Here is a 27,016-nt window from a genome sequence, read left to right as displayed (position 1 = left end):
TACGTGGGATCGGTGCGGCTGAAGGAGTCGTTGGTCAGATTGCGGCCACTCATGCTCCACTGCCATTGGTTGTTGTGGTGATCATAGGTGGCTCCCAGCCAGATGGGATCTTTCTCTATAGGTTAAAGAGGGAGGATTTAGTTTTACCGCTTAATACTAAGAATTAAATACCAGAAATGGTGGTATGATGGTTTTATTTAATTATGGTTAATCAGATGTTTACTAGAGCCCTGCATTAATCAATCAATTTTTGTTTTATCATAGTATGCCATGAAATTTCTGATTTGTTTAATTCAATTCTACGTGAACTAAATTGAATGTTTTTCTAATTCATTTCGAATTGAATGAATGAATGAATAAGTTTTATAAATTTTTTGAATTTGCCAGATTTTTTTTGTGCTTTCTTTTGAGAACAAAAAGTGTAAAATTTTTAACAAATCAATTTTAACTGCTTACTAAATAAAAGTCAGGCAGATTTAATCACAAAACAAGAGGGAACGTTATAGTCGGATGCCCCGACTATCAGATACCCGTTACTCAGGTAAAGGGAGTGCGAGGGAGATGGAGATAGAGATAGAAAACGTTGATCACGCATAACTTTTTAACGAATGGTCCGATTTGAAAAATTTCTTCTACATTTCGATAGGTATTGATAAACACAATAAAACTGCATTTTTACTTTTCCAAAATATTAAAATTTTTAAAATCGTATATAAGCGATGGTGGGCGTTAGAGGGGGCGTGGCACCATTTTGAAACAAACTTGCGCTGCGTAGGAATTCCTAAAATCTGCATGCAAAATGCCAATCTTCTAGCTTTTATAGTTTCTGAGATCTCAGCGTTCATACAGACAGACAGACGGACAGACGGACAGACGGACAGACGGACAGACAGACGGACAGACGGACAGACGGACATGGCTAGATCGACTCGGCTAGTGATCCTGATCAAGAATATATATACTTTATGGGGTCGGAAACGCTTCCTTCTCCCTGTTACATACTTTTGCACGAATACAATATACCCTTTTACTCTACGAGTAACGGGTATAATTATGGCCCTTTCTTCTTCAAAAGAAATTGTCGTTTGAATTATTTCGGAATTCATGCCATTCATTCATTCAATTCTCAAAATACAAATTCATTCAATTCTTTTAACTTAAAATTCTAATTAATTCATTCATATAATACAAAAAATTCTAAATAATTCATTGAATCCATTCAAGCAGGGCTCTAATGTTTACTCACCTCCTGAAAGGGCATCCTGTTTCTGGAGGAACTGCCTCAGCTTCTTGTCGGCATGCTTGCCGGGCTCCGTGAGATTGGCGTTCTTGTCCTTGCAGAAGAAGTGCGCCTCCAGCCAGCTGCTGCGCTGCTCCACCAGCGAGTAGCAATCGGTGCCCACGCGATGGAATTGTGGCGGACACAGGGCGTATACGCGACGCTTCGGCCTGCTTGTTGGAGTCACTGCATCCGTATTGAGAGCCGGCGAGGGGCCATCGAAGCTAATGCCGGCATGAGCTGCGCTGGAATGGAACTCCGCCGGAATCGTGTGGGCAACTGTGGGCCATAAAAATAATAAATATAATAAATCATCGCGGGAGCTGCATGTGCAAGCACTCACATAAAGCTAAGATAAATACTTGGCAGCACCACATTTTATGGCTGCCACTCATCCTGATGCCTCTGCTGCTCCTTGATGCTTGATGGTGTGCGGGGATTGTATTCCTGTTTTGTTGTTCCTAGGGCTATTATGAATCTCTGGCTGCTCTGTTTTGGCCACTTCTTACATCGCTCGACGGGCTGACGGTCTGCAAAAAAAGGGGGAATGAAACGAAAACAAACGATGAACATTCGTTAATCTCTCAACTCGTCTGCTTATCATAATTTCATTTCAGCAAATGTTTGTTTTATGCAAATATATTCCGGAGGAGAAGCCTCTAACAAGTGTTTCCGTTGATGGATGGACACACAAACGCCTCCACACCAAAAGCCAAAAAGCAAGACAAATTGAGCCGACGGGAATATACATATATTCGAACAGATTTATTTTATTTATTGGCCCCCATTCATAAACAGCTTTTGGCCACGAAACTGGTCATCATCATCATCTCTGGGTTTAGTCACTGTCCACTCAACGAGCGGCTCATTTGGCCGGCCATTGTGTGGCGTTTCAATTAGCACTTTCATAACTTTAACCACCTCGTCAAGTGGCAGACAACCTGGTCAAAAGCCGTCACTGTAGCTGCCACTGCCACTGGGGCTTGTTATTGCATTCTATTTTCAATTTGTTGACACACCGAGTGCCTCCGAGTGTGTGAATTGTGTGTGTGCCAGTAGTGCTGGCTGCAGTGACCCACTTTTCTCATATAAATGAGTGGAATTGCCGCGGGTTAATCCGCTAACTGTTTTAGAGGGTCTCTGATGGGTTATTCTTGGTACAACTGCAAGTTAAGGTCTTAAATAAATTGAGTTGCGTTCTTTAAGATGGGAAACTTGCAACATTTAATAACTACTTCTAATCAGGGACCGTAAATAATCATTATTTGAGATTTTTATTTCAAAAGGCCTACTGAGACTTTTATAAGTTTTAATCAACAATTTAACTGGTTTTTATGCACTTTATAGACATGAACAAATAACAGTTCATTTGCTTTCCAGATTTGTTGAAATGCATATACTTTGTGGACAAGAGTAAAAAGAACGTTATTATTGACGTTTAAAAAAAAATATCGCAGTAGTCTTTTTAAAATAAAAATCTCAAATAATGATTATTTACGGTCCCTGCTTCTAATACTACTTTGAAGAAAAATAATTAGCATCTGATCTTAGCATTGACATTTAAATGACCGAACATGTTATAAGTAAACGTTTATTAAAGAGTTTTAAATATAGTTAAAAATATGTTTATTTATGATAATGATGAACTTTAAAAATACGAATTAAAAATTAAAACTTAAAAAAAAAGGTCACTGAAATTGTACATTTCAAGCAGCTGCTAAAAACACAAATTTTCGAGGCAAAGTTAGATTTCAAACTGAGCTAAAAAGTAAACATTTATAAAAGAGCTTTAAATATAGCCAAAATCTGTTTTTTATGATAATTCGAAACTTTTTAAATACGAATTAAAAATAAAAACTAAAAAAAAGGCCACTGAAATGGTTGTTTTCAGGCAGCTGCTAAAAACCTAAATTTCCAAGGCAAAATTAGATTTAAAACTGAGCTAAAAGTGAAAGTAAAGAAGATCTAATGATAAACGAAAAATGTAATTAAAAGTTGGGCCTTCTCTGCAGGCTCGACCATTACATGTCTTTCACCTTTGACTTTCCACTAAACTTAATTAAATGATCTATCATTTGAAGCTCTTAGCGATGGAATACCGGTTTAAATTGCACTCACCGAGCAAATTATGGGCTAGATTGTGTCATTTTAATTGAGCCATTTGAACGTGCGGCTAATTTGACGCCGCCCCTTTCTTTGCCCCCAAAGACCAGCGACTAATCATATACAATTCCTGTAAAATAATTCATGCCCACGAAAGCAAACAAATTAAAGGGGGGAAAGATATAATAAGAAAAAGAGTTAAAGAAGTAAACACACGCCGGCCAACTGGATTGACAGCTTCGCCAGACAGGCCGGAGTTGCTGGGCTCAGTTGTCTTGGCCCGAAGCCCCTGTTGGCTTGTGCCTCTTGGCTTTTCTTGGCCAACGCCAATCGACAGCAAATTCCTCAACGGTGACGACTTGACATTCATTATAGGCTCGATACACGGAAAACTAATTTTTTTAAATATTTAAAAACCGCACTTAAGCACTTACGTTTTTTATGACATGTAGGTGTGTCTTGGATAATAGGTTTTATAATATCGGATTCCAAACGAACGCGATAATTAAATATGAGGTCAGCTAAAAGCATTATATAAATATAATAATAAGATCTTACTTTAAGATATTTAAAGAAATTAAATGTTTTAATATATTTAAAACATTTTAATAACTGACAAAATATAAAGTTTATTTTTAACAGAAAGCAAAATAAAAATTAATTTGGACCTTTTTTTTATTTTGTTAATCTGAAGAATATAAGTTAGTAATCCAATCTCACAGGATTGTGTTTGAGAATATAGATAAGCGCTTTAAAAAATATTTTTTAAATTCTAAACTATTTAAATAATGATATAATAATTTCCACAAGATTTTCCAATAATTGCACTATTTTTTCCGTGTACCGATCTTGGCAAGGTTCAGTGGCTGTAACTGCTGTCTCCGCAGTTGGTTTGTTTACCTGCTTTCTGGTTTGTTTGCTCGGCCCGATGACGCGATGACGCGAGAGTTCCCGGTAGATATAGACCTTCAAGACACCGCCGATCCACGATTCTGTCAACATTATTACAACTCGACATTCGTTTAAGTGGCTAATAAAAAGAGAGACGGCACCCACACACAAGTAGGCGCAGGGAAAATGTCTGCGAGTGGGCGGAATTTGACTGATTTATGACCCACTTCCAATGCAGTTGGCTGTGGGTGCCCAGACGACATTCAAATGTCGCGGAAAATGATGAAGGGGAAATCGTAAGGCCTTGATCTTGAACTTGGGCGCGTCGGTAATAATTTAAGTTAAGGCATTACGGCATCGAAAATTTGATTTTAATTGGATCGTATCAACAAGTTTCCGAGAAACGGAGTCATATAATATTGTTTGAAAAAATTCAACGACTTGGGAAATCAATCTGGCGGCAGCTTAGACCCAAAAAGTATTTAAATTTGTGTTTTATACTTTTTAAAGGCAGTGCTCCGTCTGTAGAACTAATCCGACCCTTTCCCGTAACCTTGTCCAGATATTCGAGGTTGGAGATAAGCTCATCAGCACTTTGGGTTTAAGCCTCGGATATTAAATACCCAAGGGAAGCGCAATGAGAACGGGTATCGTATTTGAAAAACACACGTGTGGCCCCTCTCCAACCAAAAAAACCATGCTGATAAATGATCAAGGGGCGTGCGATTACCTTTTTGAAGGGGGTTTCCTCTATTTGGGAACCGAATTTACATTTATGAGGTGCTATTTCGGTGCTTCGCTGGGAATTAGCATAAATTACGGACTTCCACGAAGTGTTTATGCCTATGCGATGATAGTGTCGTAATTAGAATCGCATCAAAAACAGCGCTGAAAATTTAAGAACTGCGAACTGCGAGGGAATTGGAAATAATTGAGATCTCTTGAGCAGATCATCACCCACTCGCAGAACTCGTCGGCCATCAATCAAATCCCCAAAACAAATTCGAGTTAAAAGCAAAAGTTGAATGGCTGCGTCAATGGCGAAAAAAAATACATCTTTGGACTTAACCTCTTCACGACGGGTTCAATGCAAACGGCTGCCAAATAAATCGAAAGAGCTTAGAGATCGGCATGCGGCTTGGGAAGTGGACAAATTGGTAACATTAATCTTGACCATGTCATATCTATGTTGCGGGAGTTCCTGGCCGGCAGATGTCGTAATCAATTATGGGGGAATCAACCCGTTCTTGGCATAATTAAGTTGGCAAACGAATTTGCATAGATTTTATTCGCTTGGCGAAGTAAACAAACACGAAAATTCGATAGCAAAATACCAGTTTGCGGCTTAATTAAAGGTAAATGTTTTTGTGCGGTTAATTTGTAGCCATAGGAAGTTAAACATTTATAAATACAACAAATGGGTTTTCTTTTCGTTTGATTCGCTCTGGCTTAATTAATTTATGCGCATTTCATTGATTTAAATGCAATCACAGTGCGCGCCACACGAAATAGTTCAGAAAACCGGGTGTAAATGGTGGCTATAAATTGCACTGCACAGCTTTTCATTCCCGTAGAAAATCGCGGACGAGCCATATAATTTATACGCATCTCTGCCAGATTCCAACCAATCACTTGCTGCTCCGTCTGCCTCGATTGCAGCGAAAAGTAGCCGAGAAACGTTTTCACAGCTGCCATTTCAGCCATTTCCAACCATTTTGAGCCCCAACCACCCCTTGAAAATTTCTACCTGTGTGCAATTGCCAGCATTTTCATGGTTCACCTGTGCGGAATCTGTCGGTGAGGAGCCAACACGTAGCGGTTGTGGTTCGAGCAGCCATCTCCGCATCTGTCGTGCCTTTTGACTGAAGTTTTCCATCTTTATTCTGGGGCCCCCATCGAGGGTCTGTGCTATCGTCAGCTGGCAACTTTGTCCTCTCGGAATTTCCGAGCTGTCCACTGATACACATCTCAACACCCAGCTAAGCGTGCAGTTGAAAAAATATTGTTTTATATCCCATGCACAAGTTTTTAAAATGTATAACCATGAATTAAGAAAATACAAAGATTTATAGAAACCTAAGAACTTTGAGTTTTGTAATATATGTATTTAATGATTATAAATGTATTTATATGTAGAAAATTCCTTCAACAAACATTTCAAGTTTAAAAAATTTAAATTAATAATAAGTTAAAATTGTGACATTTAACAGCATTTCTATAACCATTAATTTGAAATCACATTTTTTATTCCTGTGTAAATTTACTATACCCTTCACTGGCAAACGGGAAAAGTGAAAGTCATTTAGTTGCTGACAAGTCATTGTGTCTGTTGTGTGTTTGCTGCTTTGACAGGACGATGGCATTGCAGAGCAACTCAGCACCACAGGTCCCATGCGGCGTATGCGCGATATCAAGTATACGCAGTGCCAGGCCATGAGGCTGCACTTTTCAATTGAATTTGAGTGCATTTAAAGTTTCGACTCTGTTTTTCTGCTGCTGCTGCGGGCCAAGTTGAAATTAATTTACAGTTTCGCCGCCGAAAAAAATAGAAAACTTTTTTAATGAGTTTAGATGAATTTTAAATGGACTCCTTCCGGTTGGATTTCTGCCACTCAATGGAGCAAAAAGGAGAACAGAAAAAGGGGAAAGCATTATAAATTAAAAATCTCCTTTTCCCCCTGTCCAAAGTCATAAATTTAATTTTTGGATCTCCAGATTCAGGCGAAAGCCAAAGGCAATTCATCAGAACTCATCACAAATCAACTTGGCTGCAGTTTGAATCCCACGGAGCAACCTATCAATCATTTCTACCTGCTTGGCGTGCGCACCTTTTGGGTCCTACCCCAAAAGATATGACATAACTCAGCCGAGAGCTCTTGGGTCCCCGCAATAAATATCAGCCACGGCAATCGCTCCAAGTTCGCCTTTGACTCGCCGCACGTACCCGCAATTCTGATATTTTCCAACGACTCTTCGTTCATATACTCGTATGTGCATTTCGAATGCGAAGACAACGTCATCGACCAAATAAACTTCGAGATTTGCATTGGGCGCAGGCGCCAGCGGCTACGTCAGCATCCAAAACACGTACTCGACCGGCAATTGGAACTCAGGCAGTAGACTGAAGTGATGTCATGCCTCTCAAATTTATTCCACTTCAGCCGACGGCGGGGTGTCCCAGCCTATCTGACACTATCAGTTCGTACACGTGCCAAAATTACGATGTTCTATATTTTTGGCATACGGGATCACCCCATTTCTCACGAACTAACACCAGAAATGGAATAATCTGTTCATACAGATGTGCTCCATTCAATAAATCTTTAGTGATAACCTAAGTTCGCAAAAAGTAATAAAGTATTTTTTAATATTTTTAAAATAATAAATTATTCACAAAAAGTAATAAAACTAAAATTATAACGAAATGAACAAATGCACAAAAGATATTTTTAGTTTTTAGATTAATAATTATTTTTCCAAGCGATATAAATGCTTTATTAATTGAATATTAACTCTTAAAAAAAAATCTTTAAAAATTACATCCGATTTTTTTGCAGTGCACTAAAGTATGTGAACCAATGATGATGTAAATTCTGCTAAATCGATTCTCGCCTTTGAGATCGTTTTTTTCCGTGATATGTTGTTGATTGTTTTGTGTGTCTTTTTCATTGACATAAAAATGTCACTTGTAGTATTTTTGTTTTTGCTGTTTTTTCGTACAAATATTTTCTATTAATTTTTTTCAAGTTCATGCCGCCCAAAACTGAGCACACACAAAAAATGCGAGTGAGCAAATATTTGTGGAAATTAAGGCTGGCAAAGCAAACAAATTTTGTGGAACTTTGCTTTCAGAGTTCTGTTTTCGGTTTCTGGTTTGGGCTAAATTGTTTTGGCGATGTTATCCGAGAGTCGGGCAAGTAAGTTGACCATTCAGCTGCCCATTGTTGTCTGTTCCTCTTGTCCTTCTTGTATTCCACACCCCCCGAAAACCGCCTCATTTGCCTGGTGTAGCAGAAGCTGGAGAGTTTATGCTTGTTTGCAGCTTTTTGGCAAGGGGAGCCCACAAATTTGTCGGCGCGTGTCGTGACACACACTTGACACTGCCTCCCACGCAAAAGGGCTTCTTGGTCCCCCTCCTCCATCCTGGGTAATTGCCTTCAATGCAGGTACACTCAGAGGAAATTATGGAATTTGTTTAGGATCTGTTCAATTTTTAAAACTTATTTTTAAGATCTATTCAATTTTTAAGAACCTTTTTTCCAATTACAATTTTGTTGTAGTCATAAGTAATGAACATTTTTTATTAAAAGCTCTAATAGTAAATTTAATTCCTGAATTTCTTATCTAATTCTATTTATTATTTTCCCATATTTATTTTGTTTGCTTTATAAATATTTTTTATAAATTTTAGATTTTATCCATTTGTAACAAATTAGTATACGAAGGCATTTTTATTTTTAGATGCACACATGAAAAGGACACATAAAATTATAAAATTCCTTAACATTTTTTAATCGATTTAAAAAATTCCTAATTCTTTTTTTTTTTTCTGTGTGCAGGATCTGCCTTTCGTTATCGACGCACGCATTTGTGAGCCAAGTTAGTTTTCAGTTGCCTCCCACAGGCCAACAAATTCAGCAGGACCTTGGTCCTCGAGCTGGTTTTGGTTATGCTTGTGGATCTGGTCCTCTTGTCCAGCTTGTTCTTTCTGTTCTTGGCGTTCGTGTCAACGATAAATCAAAAGTTTTATCTTGTTTGTTAGCCGCCCCCCCACATTCACATGAGTTGGCTTGAAATCATTTTCAGGCTGGAAATTTGTTGCTTCGTTTCTGGTTTTTGTGCGTGTGCTGCAGAAATTGTTCGGTTTCTTGCCGACGGGGGGGTGGGATCTAGACTTGCATTGTGCTAGGGGTTAATCGCATTACGGAATGTTAGTTTATGACCGGACTAATGTTGGACCCATCACGTATACGCAGTGTTGACAATGGCAGGCCAAGTGGAAATTTTCCCGCCTGTTTACTGAAATGTTGAATTTCCGCTGGCACAAACAGAACGAAGAGTTTTTTTTCACAAGTCAGGAGCCAGGACATGCATGCAAAATGATTTCCGTTTGACTGTAATTTATAGGCAACCGGTCTGCTGCACTCGTTTTTCCCCATTTAACCACCCACCCCCCGACCCGTAACTCCTCATATAACACCCCCTTTGGAACTAAAGTCCCCCATTTAACCATCATCCCGATATCCCCGCCAGCTGCTGCATCATCACATCCTCCCTGCCATTTTGCGGATGCCTTTTGTTGACTTTACGGCTATGCAAAGTCTGGCATATTTATAGATTGAGTGGCAGAGGCGAGTGGGCGTGGCATTAGCTTTTTTCACTAATGGCCCGCCAGATGATGCTCCGCCATCTCTCGACACTCTTGCTGGCCGCTTTTGGCGTTTTTTAATCTATATTTAAATTTTTCCAATGCGAAATGTCAAGGCGAGCCATTTAGAATCGCCACAAAAATCACAAATCAAACTCGATATCTGAAAATCAAATTACGTTCTCATAGGCAGCGCAACGTATATGGTCAAAAGAGTGAAAAAAAAAATACAGAAAAACTTTGACATAGCAAATGGCATGCAAATTGATTCTGGTCATAAAAAAGGAATGAGTTAAATCTTCGCTGACTAAGCCAAATGCAGCTTTATAGAAGGTGTGTTCGAATCGGGGGAATCTAAAAACTGAAAACTGAATCATCTGCAATTTGACTCACTCAGCTCTTTCTACCAATTCACCTCACAAAAATATGTGACTTTGAAACAAATTGTACAAATATTGGCCAAGTATCAATATTGATCGGGCGGCATTAAGTAAATTGTTGCCGTAAGGCCACAGAAATACCATTGGAAATTATTACGTATGCGCCACGTGCAACGGCATAAACTTTTCCGTTTGTACTCTTATTAATTTATATGCCACTCCAATGCCTTATCGCTAACTTATTGTAGTAAATGCCGCTGCAATTCCCTTTTTCCATAAAAAATGCACATGGCGATAGTGCCCAAAGGAATCAGCATAAATAAATACATAGTGGAAAAGCGGGAATCGAGTCGCCATAGAGCGAAGCCCATGTGTGGAAATAAATATAAATAAGTGTAAATGCAAACCGAATGCGAGAAGCAACAAAAACCGAATCCCAAAGATGAAAACCAAAGTCGCCGCCTGGCGTTGCGCAAAATGTGCGGTAAATATTAACAAGAGAGGGCCAAGAGGTGTAACCACATTCGAGTGGGCGGTTTTTTGGTGGCTCAAATTGCATTAGCCAAATGAACTGCAGAAATGGCATCCGTATCGAACGTTCATTTGAATTATATACTGGCATTTTCCCGAGTGAAATTTATAATACAATTTCATTAAACATTTGTAAGTGGGAATCTATTGAACACGTAAAAGGCATTTTGATTGCGAAAATTGATAAGTAACTAATATGCAATTATGTGGTAGTAATAAAAGCGGTTTGCAGATATTGAGAAGGAATTCAACTAAATTGATCATTCAAAAACCAATTTAATAATACATTATTTATGCCAAAAGACATCAAATCTTTTTCACCACCCATTTGCATAAATCATAAATAATTTCTTTCAAATTATAAGTCATCTGAATTACTTTTTCCATTCAAACATAAAATACTTGCAATATAATTACCTATTTGGTAGGCGTCTTCGAGAGTCCTCCAGAACAGAATTGGCGAATCTGCAATACAAAAATACAGAAAATAATCAATAAAAACTCTTGAAGCTAAGAAAAATATGCAGATTAAATTCTAGAGGTTTCCTTTGCCATAAATATTGTCTCAATCGAAGCACAAAATGCAAACAACAATTCCGAGTGTGGGGCAAAAGCATTTTGACATATTGAGAGGCGAATAAAAATGCAGACTTCTCCGATTCGAGGCACTCGGCGTCAGCGAAATGCGGTCGAAAAATAATAATAATTGCAACGGGATTCGCTGCGAATCACAGCCACTTGAAAATGTCAGGATTTTCCTTTCCCCATTTCCCCCAGCAATAATACCCCTTCTATTTTACCCATCCCTTTGATCTGGCGTTTCTTTCATAATTTAAGCAACTGCATTCTGTTGTTTTGTTTGTTTATCTTTTTCTGGCTTCGACGTCTGTCAGCTGGAAATGTTTATTTTGCCCATATACGATACAGTCAGTTGGTAGGAGAAACTTCCCCATAACAAAACTCCGCCGTTTTACCCAAAATTCTTGATGATGCTGGGAGCTGAAGTTCTTTCCCAATGTTGTTTCTGTGTAATTATGCTTAGAAGGTTTTTAGTTTTTAGCACAAATTTTGCATTTTTGTGTTTCTGGAACGGTTGGAGCACAAAAGAAGACGTGGGGAACCTGATATTGCATAAATTTGCCGCCAGCTTTTGAAAAGTTGATTTGAATTTAAATCGAATCGAAATCGGGGCAGACTCCGTTTGCCGCGTTTCAGGAAAAGAGAATTGAATTATTAAATGTGCCACGAGCTTCGCAGTCCGCTTTTAATTCCCAATTTTGCACATGAAGCCCCTCACTTGAATTGTTAATTTATTAAATTCCGTTCGACATAATTCTCCTCTTGTTTCGGCAATAAATTTCAATTTGGTCAAACCAAAAACCAGTCGTCGCAGCCTCAAAATTGTGTCAATTGAAAGTAATAAAGTCATTTAGATTGCTATCTTCGTTTTCCCTTTCAGATATTGAGTTTGACGATACCTGGCCTATGATTAGATAGGCGTTTCCAGACATGCCGTTCAATCTAAAAAGCCAAATGCAAATAGAAAGTAAAAAAATAATACTCGGTGCAAAATTACTTTGTCAACTTCATAAAAGGCTAAATTGCAACATTGTCTGTTTGACTATCTCAATCTTTTCTATTCGATTTGCATAACCGAAGTACAAAGAAGCGTTGTCGTAGCTGGGTGAAAAATGCAAACAAGTTGCGTTGGGGGAAAAGTTTTTGGAGCAGACAAATGTCGAAGTGCAAAGAAGTCAACAACAGAACTTGCAAAGTGCAAGTGCCCTAATAATATCTGAAAAGAAAACAAAAAGCGAGCAAGAGTTCTTTGGGAAGTGGTTTCAAGATATATTCGTATATAAAAAAAGTAGCTTAGGTCCTGAAAAAAGACTGTCAAAAAAGATTTATGAAAAAAATCCATTAGATAAATAGAACTCAAAGCAATTTAACTGTATCACACAAAACTAAAACTAAACCTGTCTGAAAAAAATGATTCACTAGCCCGTAAACTTTTATGAGCTGCTCGCAATCAGTACTTACAGAATTCCTGAAACTCAACCGAGTGTAAAAACTTTTATGGTTTTTACAAAATAAAACAAAAAAATCAGTGAGAGGCTTGTGTAAATATGTTCATAACCTATTTTTGCTTGTGCTAAAGGCATCTGGTTTTTTTTTGAGCCGATAAGATAAGAAGGCGACATATCAAAATTTGCCCACCGATTCCGTAATTATTTGCACATGGCCCAATTGTAAGTACTTAAAGATTGAACATATGTGATTTCCCAATTCGTACTCCAAGTATTGAAAATTCACTTGGTTCCCCGTGGCACCTGCTGGTCAAGCAAACTCGTTTCCGCCGCCACACAATAACTTACAATCTTACAATTATTGTTATTGTTAGTGCTGTTGTCATTTTACAATTTAACACAATTTGACGGGTTGACGAACGCGCTTTGTGTCTTTGGTAAATTGGCTTCCGTGGGCTGACTGGCCATTGATCAAAAACGTGGCCCAAACCGTTGGCCATCTGGCTTTAATTACGCAATTTTTTTTTTTTTTTTTTTTTTTTTTTTTTTATTTCTTTATTCGCCAACAGTAAAAAAAACCTTAACTGGCTACTAACTAATACTAAATTAAATACTAAGTGAGGCAAAATAATTATACAAGTTTTTCTTGATTAAATCTCTGGGGGAGCATGGATCCAACCGCATGTGAGATGGCAACTTATTATAAAAATGCAGGGCTCTACACAACGGCTCATTGTGGGCATAATTGGCTCTGTAAGCCGGTACAAAAAATGGTTCAAACGTTCTTAACGATCTACCAGGCACCGATAACCCTATGCTGCCCAGCAGTGCGGGGCAGTCGATTTCAGAGGTCAGCAAATCACATATGAAAACTAATGAACTGGTAGTTCTCCGATTTGTTTTGATTGTGTTTTGCATTGATTTTGCATTGATTGTGTCATTAGCGATTTGTTTAACCGGCAAAAAGTCGTGCAATCGCTTGTTTTTGATTGTCTTGACTTCAGGAGATTGTAATGAGGCCTTTACTAAGTGATCATTATCGAAAACTGATCGCCAATCAGCAATTTAGTGGGACTTGGGATTTTCTGGCAGCAAGAGAACTAAATTAAGAATATATTAAGGCTTTCAATTCTAAAAACTGTCTATAAGAAAAATATTACATAAATTTAGCAGAATTGAAAAAATGTGAAGTACATTTTTCGTTGGTAAAAAGATCTAAATTAAAAATATTTAAATATTTTTAGCAATTTGAAAGTTCTCTTTTAATTTAAGAAAAATGGAATGGAGTGGTAAAGGAACTTTTATCTTGGCAAGCTTTAAAGAAATTTAATAATCTATTTTCTGCAAAGGTCACTAGTTCAACTGGCTCTATCGTCGAAGACGTGGCTCAACCTGTTGTGAAGTTCCGGCAGCGGCCTGTCATAAAGATTATGCCGCCCTCGGTCAAGTGATTGGTTCCAGGGAACAAGAACGCCGAAGATCGTGCCACAGACTCTCGCCAAAATGCATTTGGCCTGCGTGGGCTTAACGGTGCAGAAAGAAAACACAGCTGAAGAAAAAAGGGGAACCGGGTCTCTCTCCATATCTCAATAGATTTATCTGCGCCTCTCGGAAACTGGAACAATTTGCGGGGCTTTGTGCTCCGACCAGCCGACGGGGCAATTTGCACCGGGATTCGAGACTCGGGGCCTTCGGACAAGACTTCCCCAGTAATCGTAATCGGCTGCTCAATCAATTGGCTGCCAGTTTGTCCAACTGTCGTCCCGTCTTTCTGTTTGCCGATTTGAGCTGCAAGCTTATCGAATTAATCGTTCGAATTAGCCCGGGACAGCTCAATTTGCGCCGACTGCGACTGCACTTCCCATATATATACTCGTTTGTTAGGCTCTTTGCTGGTGGCTAAATTGCAGCAATTATTTTGTTTGTCGTCTGGGCAAACAACTTGCGTTGTCGGGATGTCGGGATGTACTCTCTATTCTTGTTAATTATGAATGAATTTATGCGACAATGGGCGCAACCGCAAATGCGAGTGCATAAATTTGCATGTCAAGAAAGCGGATTCCTTTTCATCACAAAAGTTCACTGGGAAAAATCAGCTTAAACGGAAGTGGTCGAAGGGTATTGTCAATAACAAATTAAGAAGTTCAGTTTAGGCTTGCAATAAAAAGTAGGCAATTGTATTCTCCCTTATTCATTTTATTTAAAAATCTGAAAATTCCTAACCCTTAACAAATTTGTCATGAATTAATTGGAATAATATAAAGTGTCACACTTACTTTAAACTAGGGCTTATAGTGAATCAAATCTAAATGATGTTACTTAAATACAACATTTAGAAAATATTATAAAGAAAGTTAAACTAGTTTTTGAAGATTCATAAAAAACTAATTTTATAGCCAATAACACCTGTTTATCAAGATTAATATTCCGTATCAAATGGTATGTTTTTATATAAACAATGGGATGCATGAAAACTCGTTCTCTATTGAAAATTGAATAACATCTAATGAAATGTTAATATCATTTTCAGGAATAATGACTTCAAACTTCATTATATTTCGCCGTTTGATAGATAAATAAGTGGTTAGCATTCAAAGTTTCTGATGAATTATTCAGAAGTTAAGTTTTTTTTCCTGTGTGGGCCTTAAACGGTAGCGCTTAGGGGCAAAAACATTAGATCTCAGATACGGGCGAGTTCTTTGTACAAATGTCAGCCATGGAACGCCCACAATGCACGACCGCCAACATAATCCCCATCATCTACATCATCATGATGGAGATCGTAAAAAATAAAGAGTGGATGTGGATTGTGGGGGAATATGGGGATTATGGAGGGGGAGGTACAATTTGTTCAATTGCAGCAGCCTCTTGGGCGTCACAAGCGCGAATCTGTCTGCATCTAAAGTACTTTTTCCACTCTGACACAGTGACCTCGTGCCTGGGTTTTCCTCTATTTTCCCCTTTTTTCCACTCATTTTTCCGTTCTCCATTCTCTTTTCGCGCCGTTTGTTTGGCTTATGACTGATTATGCCTCACGTTTCGGCTAATCTATGACGGAGCCTGGAGAATTTGTCATCGGACAAACAATGGCTCCCACTTTGGTTTTCTTGGAACCCATTCGTCTGCAAATATTTGCATATCTCATTAGCAGAGATGCTCAAGATACGAGTCTATGCTGGGTAGTTTGCAGTTGGTCGCGATCGCATAAGGCGAAAATATTGTAATTAGTTTTCGGGGAGTGGCGAAGACAGTTTCCAATCGGTAGTCAGCTGCTGGTTTTTAGTGCTCAGCCTTTTGGAAAGATTGTGTAAATTTGTTAAGAGCGGATGGTGGTTTGTTGACTCATGAAAATACAATTTAAGTAACTTAAAATATTTGGAATTTATTAACCATGATTTTTAAATTTGTTTAATTGGAAAATTAAGCTGGCAATCTTGAAATTGGGGTTGCAACAATGCGTATATCGATGGTAAGTGATTACAACTCTACTTCCACTTCATTTTCATGTCAATTTTATTTGTTCAACGTAAGTTAGCCAAAAATGAATGCCTACGACGAAGCCTTGTCCAAAGTCCTGGACAATTTGCTGGCCCAGAAGAACTGTGAGGTGGTGGACGACGTGCTACGTCAGTCGATGCTGGAACTTTTGCGGGACAGTGAGTAGCTAAAGAAAAATCCAATCCAAGGCAATGAAAAATGTTAATCATTGGAATTCCCCGGAGGATTCCGTGAGATTGCCAATCGGACCACCAATTGGGCCAATCACGCCGGTCGCAGTCAGCCCAGCTACTTTGATGTGGAGCGCACCTTTGGCCTGCTGGACATCAAGGTGGGCGACCTCAAGGCCATTTGCCAGGGTCACTCGGAGTCGAAGGCCGCGGTCGTATTTCCAGGGCCGCAGACATGCGACCAGGATTTCCACAGGGGGCCACAGCCACTGCTGAGCGCCTCGAAGCCCCGTGAAATGGCCTGCACCTCGCACATCCCCGATTATTTTCCCCCATTTCCCGGGGCGCACACCTTCAAGAATACGGTTATGGAGCAGGTCACTGATAGGAGCTATGTGGCTGTAAGGAATCGCCGTGCCGAGAACGAGTTGAACACCCAAAAGGCTCTGAACGGATTCTACTTGAGGTGCGGACCCAATCTATCGCTATTCGAAAGTGGCCAAAGCGATGAAATCGGAAAGGTTTTGTCTGTGGGTCCGCCCAAGAAACCTGCCTTTTTGGATGCCCTGATGCCGCGCAGTCAGGTCTTTGAGAAGGACATCTACGAGTCCAAGGAGGAGATCACCCATGCAGGTATTTACAAAAATAGGGAAATATTTTTATAGTATTACAAAAATTACTAACATCCAATATGATTAAAAATCAAGAATCTTAGACCTTTAATTACTAAATATAAGTACTCAGTAAAACTAAATTAAATAATAAACTTAGATCAAATTAGAAAAAAACTTTTAAAAATTTTAATAATTTAATTTAAGAAGAAACAATAATCTAAATAATTTAGAGCCAGTTCAGAGGCTTAGATTAAAAATAGTTTTGCGATGAATAATTCTCCTTCTATCACAAAAGAACTCTTAGAATACCTGAACTAAATGCCGATGCTGTTTGGTGAAATAACCTCGAAAATGAAAAAATCCACAGAAGCACTGAAGCATTCAACGCTTTTGATCGTTTTTGCCTGCCCGAGTTTATTTCATTATGCAGCCATCATCATCTCCTCATCGTCATAACCACTTTCACCCCGCCCCCACAGCCCTCTTGTGCCCCTTTTTGATGGAGCCCAAGGAGCAGAGTTCACGTCAATCTAGTGGAAATTACGAAGGCGAAGACGTGGAAATGCAGGAGCCCCGTAGCAATGTGGAACTGGACTCGGACTCCGACGAGGGGGAAGAGGTCCTTGCAGGAGGAGAGGGCGGAGATGGGATGCAGGACTCGGACTGCGAGCAGGAGATTAACTGGTCGCAGCCGGACTGAAAACTGAACACTGAAAAACCGAATTAAACTGCAGCTCAGGAAAAGAGCTGAAAAGCACACGAAATGTTTCCATTACAGACCGGGACTCCGCCGTAAAGTGTGAGAAAAATTAATTTATTTCAATTACATTTCATTAAGGACTGCCACACGTTGCCCTGATGGTGCGATGCCCTGATGTTCGCAGGAGCAGAGGTCCTGGCATCCCCAGCCAGCAGCAGATGCTCCTGCTGGTCTGGTTGGATTCTCCTGAACGGTTTGCGATTCGAAAGTATTAAATAACTTTGTAATTTAATTAACTTTGACGTCGAAGCATCGTCTGCGCTGCTGCGCCGCTTAACTTTGATTAACGTTTGCAATTTTTCAACAAGTTTCTACCGAACTTCTCGGCATCGGGGCGGCGACACTCCTGAGTGGCAGTCCACAGGATCCAAAGGATTGTGACTGTGATTTCTTCGCCTGGCTCGGATTACAGGGGATTTGGCAGGGCATCGCTATCCCTGTCTCATCTCATCTTTCCCCCCAACTTCTTTCCCTTAACTATTTGAAATTTTATCTGGCGAATGGCAGGGGGGTGTTTTTAAGGTGGGAATATTGAATGCAATTAGAGAAGCTCGGGTGAGAGTCTCCCAGGATGACAAGCTAATAATCCCAGGGAACGAGCATAATCACTTGGAAAACTAATTACACAGGAAGAGTCGTGGCAATAATCAATAAAGCAATTGCCATTTGTCTTCCCCCAGTTTTATACTTCGTCTGAAATAATAATATGTATCCCATGAGTTTTACACGCCATTTCATTTTAACCACTAGTTTTCAAGCAGCTTTTATTGCCCTGCAAATAACCATCATTTGGAGCTATTAATTTCTTAATAAAAACCGCTGTTATTTTTTCAGTTTTTCTTTTTTAATGATCCTATTTTTTATTCCCTTTTGTTTCAATTTATTTTATTATTATGATTTCAATTGTTATTTAAACGAAGTGGATCTTTTAATTAAATGGCAAATGCTTTCATTAGTTTTTATGCTCTTCAAGTTTTATTTTCTCATCTAAATAAATGTTTTTACTCTGGATAAATGAATTATTGCAAGCACAAGCAAAAATATTTGCGACAGCTGTGAGGCCTGAATAATTCAGATCTCACAAGAATTTGCCTGTTGAATTTTGCCAAAAGAAATTGATTCAATAAATAAGTGTAATGACCTGGAAACATGACGCATTTGCTCCACATTCCCGAGATGCTGGCCCTTTTCTGCCCATCATTTGGCTCATCATTTAGTCATCAGCTTTGAATTGGTTTCAACATTTTCCGCCGATGATGATTTTATTTGGCACAGGCAACGTCAGAATTTTACGCACAATTTGACTTTGATATTGTGCCAGGGTCGGGGAGGGTTAAAGGGGTTTTTCAGGGGGCCAGGGGCCAAAGATCAGACAGCTGGCAAACGCCGGCTGCTTGCAGGCAGCTTCACTTGCCAACTTTTCCGACTTTTCTTGGCTGCTGCTCTTGTTACTGTGCCATTAAAATGCATAAACATAAACACATGAACATAAACAACAACGGTACACAAATTTGTGAAAGACCTATAAAAATGAAATTACATTTATGTGGGAAAACATGGCCAAAACGAATAGGAGAAGAAGAAGCCAGCCACGTGAAGAAAGGCCAGCAAATGTTTAACAAAAATGTGCTGTTTTTATTGTTGCTGTGCCCAATTGCGTTTGTCATTTTAACCCAGTTAACCCATGTTAGCCAATATGCATTTATCTATGCATAAAAACCAACACTGAGCTTGTTGTTGTTGCTGTTTCCATTGGCCACAAAATTGCTTTGGCATCTTTGTTTATTTTGCGGTCAACAGATAAAATTCAATTCAACATGAAAACGAGGATGAAAATTATGGTTGCTTTGATTATTATTTTGCATTTTTTAGAGACACAAAAAAGTGTATTTTTTAATTTATTCAATTTATTAAGTGACAAAAAATGCGATGTAACACATGTAAATGCAGAATAATAATTATTTCATTTGGATTAAAAAACGTAATCGTTTTAATTAAAGAAAAACAAATTATATTTTAGTTATGATGAAAATAATGATTTTAATAATTCCTAGATTTGCATAAAAATGTTTCTTTAAATCCTAAGAAAATATAAACAATTTCGTAACATATTTTTCCATTTATTTTCTCTTTTTTCATAGTAACCTTGGTTTTTTTGCTGTGCATGCAGGCGGACAAACCTTGTTGACCTCAGGGCATATAGTTTCTGATTTATTTATTCTAGTTGATAAAAATGCGGCCGGGTAAAAAGCGGATATCCTAACGAACAGCGGGTGGAGAAGGTCGTGTGTGGCAGTGGTAAAAAAAAGGCGAGTTCTGTCATAAAGTTCACATTTTCATTTCCGTTCACGGACTTTTGTGTGTGAGTAAGTTTCGTTACGACTGAGTGTGTGTGTGTTTCGACCATGTTATCTTGTTTACTTGCGAAGCCCCTCGACGCACAGGAACCACAACAACAGTAACAGCAACAACGACATAACAGCCATAACAACAAAAGCCAATTTTTCATAAATCTTTTTTTCCCTCGGCCCTACAAGCCACTGTCGTTGAATTTTTACAGCTGCATTTAACCTTTTTCTCTTGACATTCGCTTTAAATTTGATGCCCGTGTGTGCCATAAAAAAGTTCCTTGCTGTTGCCTGCTTATATTGCTCATACGCCTCGTTGTCTGCGTGAAGCCATACAAATTGCTACCTCGTTATAATTATGATGTTTTTACGCCTAACGAGAGGGGGAGTTTCGTTGGGCTCTCTTAAGCAAATCAATTCAAGTTCACGCTTCTTATTTATTTACGTGTTTTCCTGGCTTTTATTTTATTTTTTCTTTTTTGCTTTGGAGCGGCGCGTGTGTGAAATGTACTTTCCATTGCCTTTTCCCAGCCTCACTTTCTTTTGCGTTGCGGTTTCAGTCATTTCTTCTTCGACTTGGGCCCGGCTTTATTTGATTTTTATTATCAAGCGGCTGCCTTTAAGGAAAATACAAAGCAAGCTTCGCTTTTTTTGCACGTGTTTTACTTTTCGCCCTTGTTGGGCATCTTTTCTTCTTTTGCGGCCCGTGTTATTTATGTTGTCTGCTTTTTGACACACATACTCGGCAATATGGAGTCGAGGCGAAGAAAAAAATAAGGAAAAAGTGCCAGTAAATCGCTCTTGCTTCGTGTTTAGCATGAGAATGCGCCGTTGCCTCGTTTGGGAATTACAAATTTCTTAAGGCCCAAAGCAACTGCAGAACATCATCCACTGTCGGGGACGGGGACCTTCCAAAAAACTTTAACTTGGAATATATGATGGGTGGCAAAAAAAAAACGCTCATATTTCGTATTGGGAAAGTCAAGATAGGTGGGTTCCTTCTTTAAAATAAAAAGGTTTTTAGGTCAGTCCTTCTTTAAAATAAAAAGGTTTTTAGGTCAGTTAAACCTTTTATGTATTTTATTTTTTTTGTGGTAAATAAGAGATCTAAGTTAAAATATAATAATATAATAAAGATTTTATTTTTACACATTAACTATTTAATTTATTTAGCAAATCGATTGCAGAATCTAAACGTTATGAAAAAAGGAGAAGCTTCCGTGGTTTTTATTTGTAATAACAAAGATGTAACCAATTTGGCAAAAAGTACTATAAATAATATATCGAGAAAACTACATACTTTCCAACTTTACCCATTTCCCTTATCATTCTGCCCAATTTTTCCCGTATGACTTTTCTGAGAAATAGTTTGGCAAAACAGCAGCAGAAACAGAAAGAGAAGAACTGGGCGGACCGAGGCCACATCCCTTTTGGCCCATTTGTACGTGTTGTTAGCACGTTCTGTTGCTTTATGGCCGCTTTATTATGTAGCCGGGGGACCAGGGAAACTCACTTCCTTCTGGCCTTTTCTAGCATTTCCCCTCTCTTCACCGCTTTTCCTCGCTTTTCCAGCCTTTGTGCGTGTGTGCCGCAGCGTTTGTTACTCGATATTATGGCGGCTATATAAAGACAAGTGTATACGCGATTATATTTTTAGCATCGCTCTACGTGCGTAACGTGTTAAAAATAAAGCAAATTGCGTATGCGCCGGGTCCGCTCTTCTATTTTCAAATGCTGCCGACACGCCCCCCTTTTCGGCTTAATTAAATTGATTGAATTTGATTGCCGGCAGTGCCAACTTGCCAAAGAGGATGCAATTACAGACTCCCTTCGGTTCACCTGTCGATTTCGCCTCTGACAACACCCAATTATGCAAATTTTTGCAGCCTCACTCACTCACTAGCAAAAGGCAGCAATTTCGCCGAAAATGCATTTCGAATTGAGTTAATAAACCTGTAAAAGCGCTGGAAAAGCAGCAGGACAAGAAGAGAGGAAAACTTCGTTGCATTGCTCCCTCAACCATTTGGCAAATGAAAATGTTTTGCGAATACCTAATGTGTTTATAATGCCAGAAACGTGCCAGCGTGCAGAAATTTTAGCATGTCAAAGTAGCAGCAGCGAATGCAAGTACCTACTACAGATACATCTTGGCTCGACTTCCGTCAGAAGGCCTGTCTCATTAGCTTGTCTTGCCAATTTATGCATTCTAAGCAGTTTCACCCGGCCACAAGCCGAGATGCCATCATGACAATGAAAGCCAGCCTCGAAAGGGGGGAATTTCATTTCATAATCACAACAAACTTGGCTCAAAAGCTCGCGGCAAGATGTCTGAAACAAAGTTGGCGACTGCCGAACAATGCCACTATACTATATACCAAACATATAATGGATATAATGCCCAAACAGCCATGAATGGGGCATGCAGCAAGGGCAGGCGGCGGCGCATGCGCAGCTTTTCGCGCATCTCGAGTTTCCCGCTCGAAGGCGACTCGAATGCTCCACTTGCAAGGTGGCAGCTTGACTTTCCGCAATCTTTCAAATCGCTTTTTATTGTGTCAGGAGGCAAAGTTAGCCTCTTGCCAGCCACAAATCATTGGTAAAGATCTATGGCGGAAAGTAGTAGTAGGAGACAGTATCAGTGGTGTGGCTGGGATAAAATTTCAAAGGGTCCTAGAAAACAAGGTAATATAAAAAGAAATATTATTACATTTAAAAATTCTAGAATTTTGACAATTCTACTAAAATTCATATTCTTTAAATATGTTAATATTTTTTGCCTGTTTTAAATAAATTACCAACTTTTATTTTTCCATATTATTTTAGAAAACTTTTCCATCAAGTTAAGTTATCATTTTTCTAATTTCCCGTTTTCAGCAATTTCAATTGTTATAACGAAATGATTGAACATTTGGCATTTTTTCCCAGGGGTTACATAATTTCAAATTTCTTAAATACGACTTATATTGAAACCATAAAATTCGGGATGTAAATCTTTGGGGATTCGGCTGATTTACGACCACCCTATTGTATTATAAAACTTCAGAAAACTATTTTATCAAGTAAGTTATACATTTTCCTAAAATCCCTTTCTCAGCAAATTTCAATTGTTATTACGAAATTAAAGAATATTTTTTATTTTCCCAAGGGTTATATAATTTAAAATTTCCTGAATGTGACTTATATCGAAGCCATAAAATTCGTAATATAAATCTGTGGGGATTTGGCTGATTTGCGACCCCCTGCGAGTTGGCCCATGCGATCTGTGTCTCTAATGGGCTCGATGCTATCTTAAATGTTTATCGCAGACGATGCTCCGCTGGCTCCATCTCCCCGTCTCTTTCATCTGGCATCTCTCTCTCTCTCCCTCTCTAATCAATTTCAAATGCTTTTCGGGGAGTTCGTGGCGGTCGCATTCAGTCGTTCTTATCAGCATTTGGCAATCTTTCTTTGAAATATTTTTCCATATGGCTGCCGCTTCATCTTGTCGGAGATTAGGCCACCAACAGCAATAATAATAGCAACAACAACAACAACCATAACCAGAATCTAAAACAACAAAAACAATAACGCGGCCTGTCAGCGGCAGAAAAATGCTCTACAGCAACATGTTGTTGGTATTTATTTCTGCAGGTCATGAAGCAGCCCATAAATTTAAAATATTGGAAAATATCCGCAAACACACTCGCCCGTCCATTTCCAAGTGGAAAATGCATTCGGCTTTAGCGCAAAATTTTCATTTCTATAGTGGAAAGAAATGGGAAAAACGGCTGGGCGTCGCGAGACAAGTCGTCGCAGTTCAATGACGAAGCGATCGAATGATTATTGAGTGTTCTGTGGTTGGAGTTCTGTTTTATTTCTTCTTTATACGTTTTCTTTGCGTTTTATTCTTAGAGTTGGTTGTAGGGGAGAGTGGGGGAATTTCGTCAGCATTTTTTCAAAGCTATTTTTTGTCCATCTTAAGACACGTTATCATATTTTTATTTTTATTGTTGAATGCGGTTAGCACCAAGCTTTAAAAATGTTTTTTAATTACCTTGGTGATTTATAAAAAAATAAAATGTAAAACCAATATACTGGGGAAATCTCGCTACACAGGGGGGTAAAATCACCACACCACCGGGGCAATTTCGTCACCTGAAAAATGTAGGGAGTTTAACGCCTGTAAATATGCTACACTGATCAAGCGTACCATTTTTGTTGACGTCCTATATTTGTTGCTGCTGCTGGTAGTCTGTTCGTTAGCCAGCTCGTCAAATATAAAAATATGTATTTAAAATAGGTGCAAATTTACCCTTAGCGTAGGGTGGCGAAATTTCCCCAGACAGTCCTTTTTTAGAAATAATTATTTTTCTTCCGAAATTAGGCGCGAAGTTAAAAATCACTGACGCAGAAATGCACATTATAGCACTGTGTATTATATAAAAAATCGTGTATCTTATTCCTTTTGAACTGTTGCATACAGAAAAAATTTCGTCGATAACTAAATGTAGCTTTTGAACTGTTAAAACACATTTAATATTATAGCTTAATTATCTTGGCCTTCTGTGCAAAACAAATGCATTGGTTGTGTCTGGCCGTCTTGAAGGACTAAAACAAAAAAATTATATATTTTTTCGACTTATGGATTCCGAGATATTGCAGGTGACGAAATTGCCCCTGTGACGAAATTCCCCCACTCTCCCCTACTAAATGAAATATATGAAATAGGTTTTTGGTTTAGCATAAGTTGATTTTCTTGATTTATGTACGAAATATAATACAACACCATTTTTTAATGGGACATTTCTGTGTCAGAAGTATCTAATTTTGTTTTTTAAATATTAAGTTTTTTTTTACTTAGCTTTCTATGGGATGAGATTTTTAAATATCTTTATACCTTTTTATGTATGATTTTTTTCTGTGTGAGTAGTATCTCTCTTTGTTTTATCAACTGTCGCTGCATTGCAATCGAGACAATTTTTGTGTGGCACTCAGAACAATTCCCCAAGTCCCCGCAGACAGTTGACTAGCTGCAGAACCAGCCACCCACATTTGTTGCGCCCCCCCTCAAAAACCACCGCTCAACTGCTTGCCACACATGAGATGGCACGTTTACGAATTTGAATTCAATTTGCGGTGCACTCCGAGGGGACTTTTGCCGGGGGCCCAGCAGCGATGAGCAGATGAACACGACCCTCCCCAACAATCCACCCACCCGCCATCGGGATGCCCCATGACCTTTGGCCATTTCTATTTTCGAGACGATTTCGTTGGCCTGAACTTGAAAATGTATTTCAGGCACTTTGCCCTCTTACCAGTCCATTTTCAGGGAATGGATTTTACTCTCAAACATTATTTATTTATATGCCCTGTGGATGTCACAGCGGATATCTGTCCCCGAATGGGATATATATTTATAGCCTGGCTAATTGCGCTTTTGACCTTTTGTTGCGGTTGGATGGCTGTGCATTTTTCATGGATTTCCCATTTGCGCCGAGTGTATAAATGAATCATAAATGCATTTTTTATGCAGATTAATCGAATCACTTTCGAGCTGGCTTATTTAATTTGGTTAACGCATTAAAATTGCATTGAGCCTGTTGATTGCACAAAGTAAACGCCGAATAGCATCAATATTGCATATTAAATGCAGCCAAATCGAATTGTTCTACAAAGTATAAAAATCCCGCACACGGTTGGCCAATAAAAAAGATCAACAAAATAAAAATTCCATAAATGTACTCTTAAATAAATGGAAATGTTCTTCTTCCCGTCTATGTCATCCGACGAAAAACATCAATCACGTTGGCCAATTCATAGGCATCAACATTCAGAGACCCCCGCACATGCAGTTGACATATTTTCCAACTTATTTGACAGCTGCTGGAATGCCTGGGACAATTTATCCACTTTAATCTCAGGTGTCGCATAATTTTGAAATAAATATGAAAAGCAAAAAAGTGTACACGAAAATAATGGCCATGATTTTCACAACAGTTTTTGTTTCTTTCCTCTTTTTGCAGTTCATGTTTCGGTATTTCAGCAACCGCTCAATCATCAATCATTCAGTCCATATAATGTATCAATGCTTGCCAATAAAATCAAAAGTAAAATTCTGCGAAAAGAGTACAACAGGGGAATAAAACGGAGGCACAACATTGTTTAACCCAAATTCAACAAACAGAGAACATGCTACAAATAAATCAAACAAGTTTTGATGTATAGCCAAAATATGTATATTTAAAGCAAGAATGAGAAACTGTGACATAAACGAAGGCCTAACGATTGCCAGTTGCCATAAATTTTGAATAATCTCCGGCATTCTTGGAAACGCCATCTAAATAGCCTCGAAAGCTGCCCGAGTAGCCGAAGAAACAATTAATTGTCAATTAGGTTCGAGGGAAGCCTGTCGCAACAAGTGTTTGCTTTGCCCTTCTATCTCTTTTAAATATTTTTAAATGGAAAACCGTCTGAGTCTCGAGTTGCGTTGGGTATGACTAATTTCTGTCTAAAAATAAAGTGGAAAATTGCTGAGAAAATTGGCACGCTTCTCGTTTCTTGCAAAGAGCCGAAAAACGAATACAAATGTTTACCCCAAAAATTGAGGAAAACTACGGCGAAAATAAAAGTGTGAACCAATTAGCCCACTAAATTATGGGCTAAGCCTTAAGGCTTATCTGAAATATATATTTATATACACACATGTAGTTGGGAAAATGTTTGCGGTTTGTAGTGCCAAAAAAAAAGAAAATAATACTGTAAGTATGTGATTACTTGGCGCTTTTGAAAAGAAGGGAAATCATTAAAAAGAAACTGAAAATAGAAACTGACGAAATAGGAAAAGAAATAATTTAGATAATATATATTAAATCTCTGGTCAAATAAAATATTACTCATCTAGAATCCTCTTAAATATATATATATCTTAGACTTCTTGCAGATTTATTCGTCGTGTCTTTGTGTCAGCAGAAACATTAATGAATAGCATTTTGTTTTTCATCTTTAAGTGTTTCTCTTTTTCTTTTTCGTCTTTAAATATTTTTTAATGCTAGCATAGAAATGTCAGCG

At 38.6% G+C, this 27,016-nt stretch overlaps 2 protein-coding genes across 3 annotated transcripts in view; one reads left to right on the top strand and one right to left on the bottom strand.

The window, feature by feature from the left end:
• rgn (regeneration) overlaps positions 1-27,016 on the bottom strand; it is a 49,329-nt gene that overhangs the window by 3,987 nt on the left and 18,326 nt on the right. For both annotated transcript variants that reach the window (XM_017155093.3, XM_017155094.3), the window contains exons 2-5: positions 10,970-11,017; positions 1,623-1,809; positions 1,247-1,558; positions 4-115 (exon numbers count right to left, since the gene is read on the bottom strand). In XM_017155093.3, the coding sequence (XP_017010582.3) occupies positions 4-115; positions 1,247-1,558; positions 1,623-1,674 (476 nt within the window). In that variant the 5' untranslated portion in view covers positions 1,675-1,809; positions 10,970-11,017. The remainder of the gene's footprint in view (positions 1-3; positions 116-1,246; positions 1,559-1,622; positions 1,810-10,969; positions 11,018-27,016) is intronic.
• On the top strand, positions 16,077-17,618 carry sa (spermatocyte arrest). The gene is made up of 3 exons (XM_017155096.3): positions 16,077-16,235; positions 16,302-16,880; positions 17,341-17,618. The coding sequence occupies exons 1-3, from the start codon at positions 16,121-16,123 to the stop codon at positions 17,559-17,561; spliced, it is 915 nt and encodes a 304-aa protein (XP_017010585.3). The 5' UTR covers positions 16,077-16,120; the 3' UTR covers positions 17,562-17,618.

The sequence above is a fragment of the Drosophila takahashii genome, chromosome 3L (genome assembly GCF_030179915.1).
Source record: "Drosophila takahashii strain IR98-3 E-12201 chromosome 3L, DtakHiC1v2, whole genome shotgun sequence".
NCBI classification, from domain to species: domain Eukaryota; kingdom Metazoa; phylum Arthropoda; class Insecta; order Diptera; family Drosophilidae; genus Drosophila; species Drosophila takahashii.
Note: the sequence above shows the minus strand (reverse complement) of the source record. Positions and strands in the feature narration are given on the sequence as shown.

Coding starts and splice junctions, on each gene's coding strand:
- sa (XM_017155096.3), top strand. CDS start 16,121: ATGAATGCCTACGACGAAGCCTTGTCCAAAGTCCTGGACAATTTGCTG. Junction 16,236..16,301: donor GCTGGAACTTTTGCGGGACA/GTGAGTAGCTAA, acceptor AATTCCCCGGAG/GATTCCGTGAGATTGCCAAT. Junction 16,881..17,340: donor GGAGGAGATCACCCATGCAG/GTATTTACAAAA, acceptor CCGCCCCCACAG/CCCTCTTGTGCCCCTTTTTG.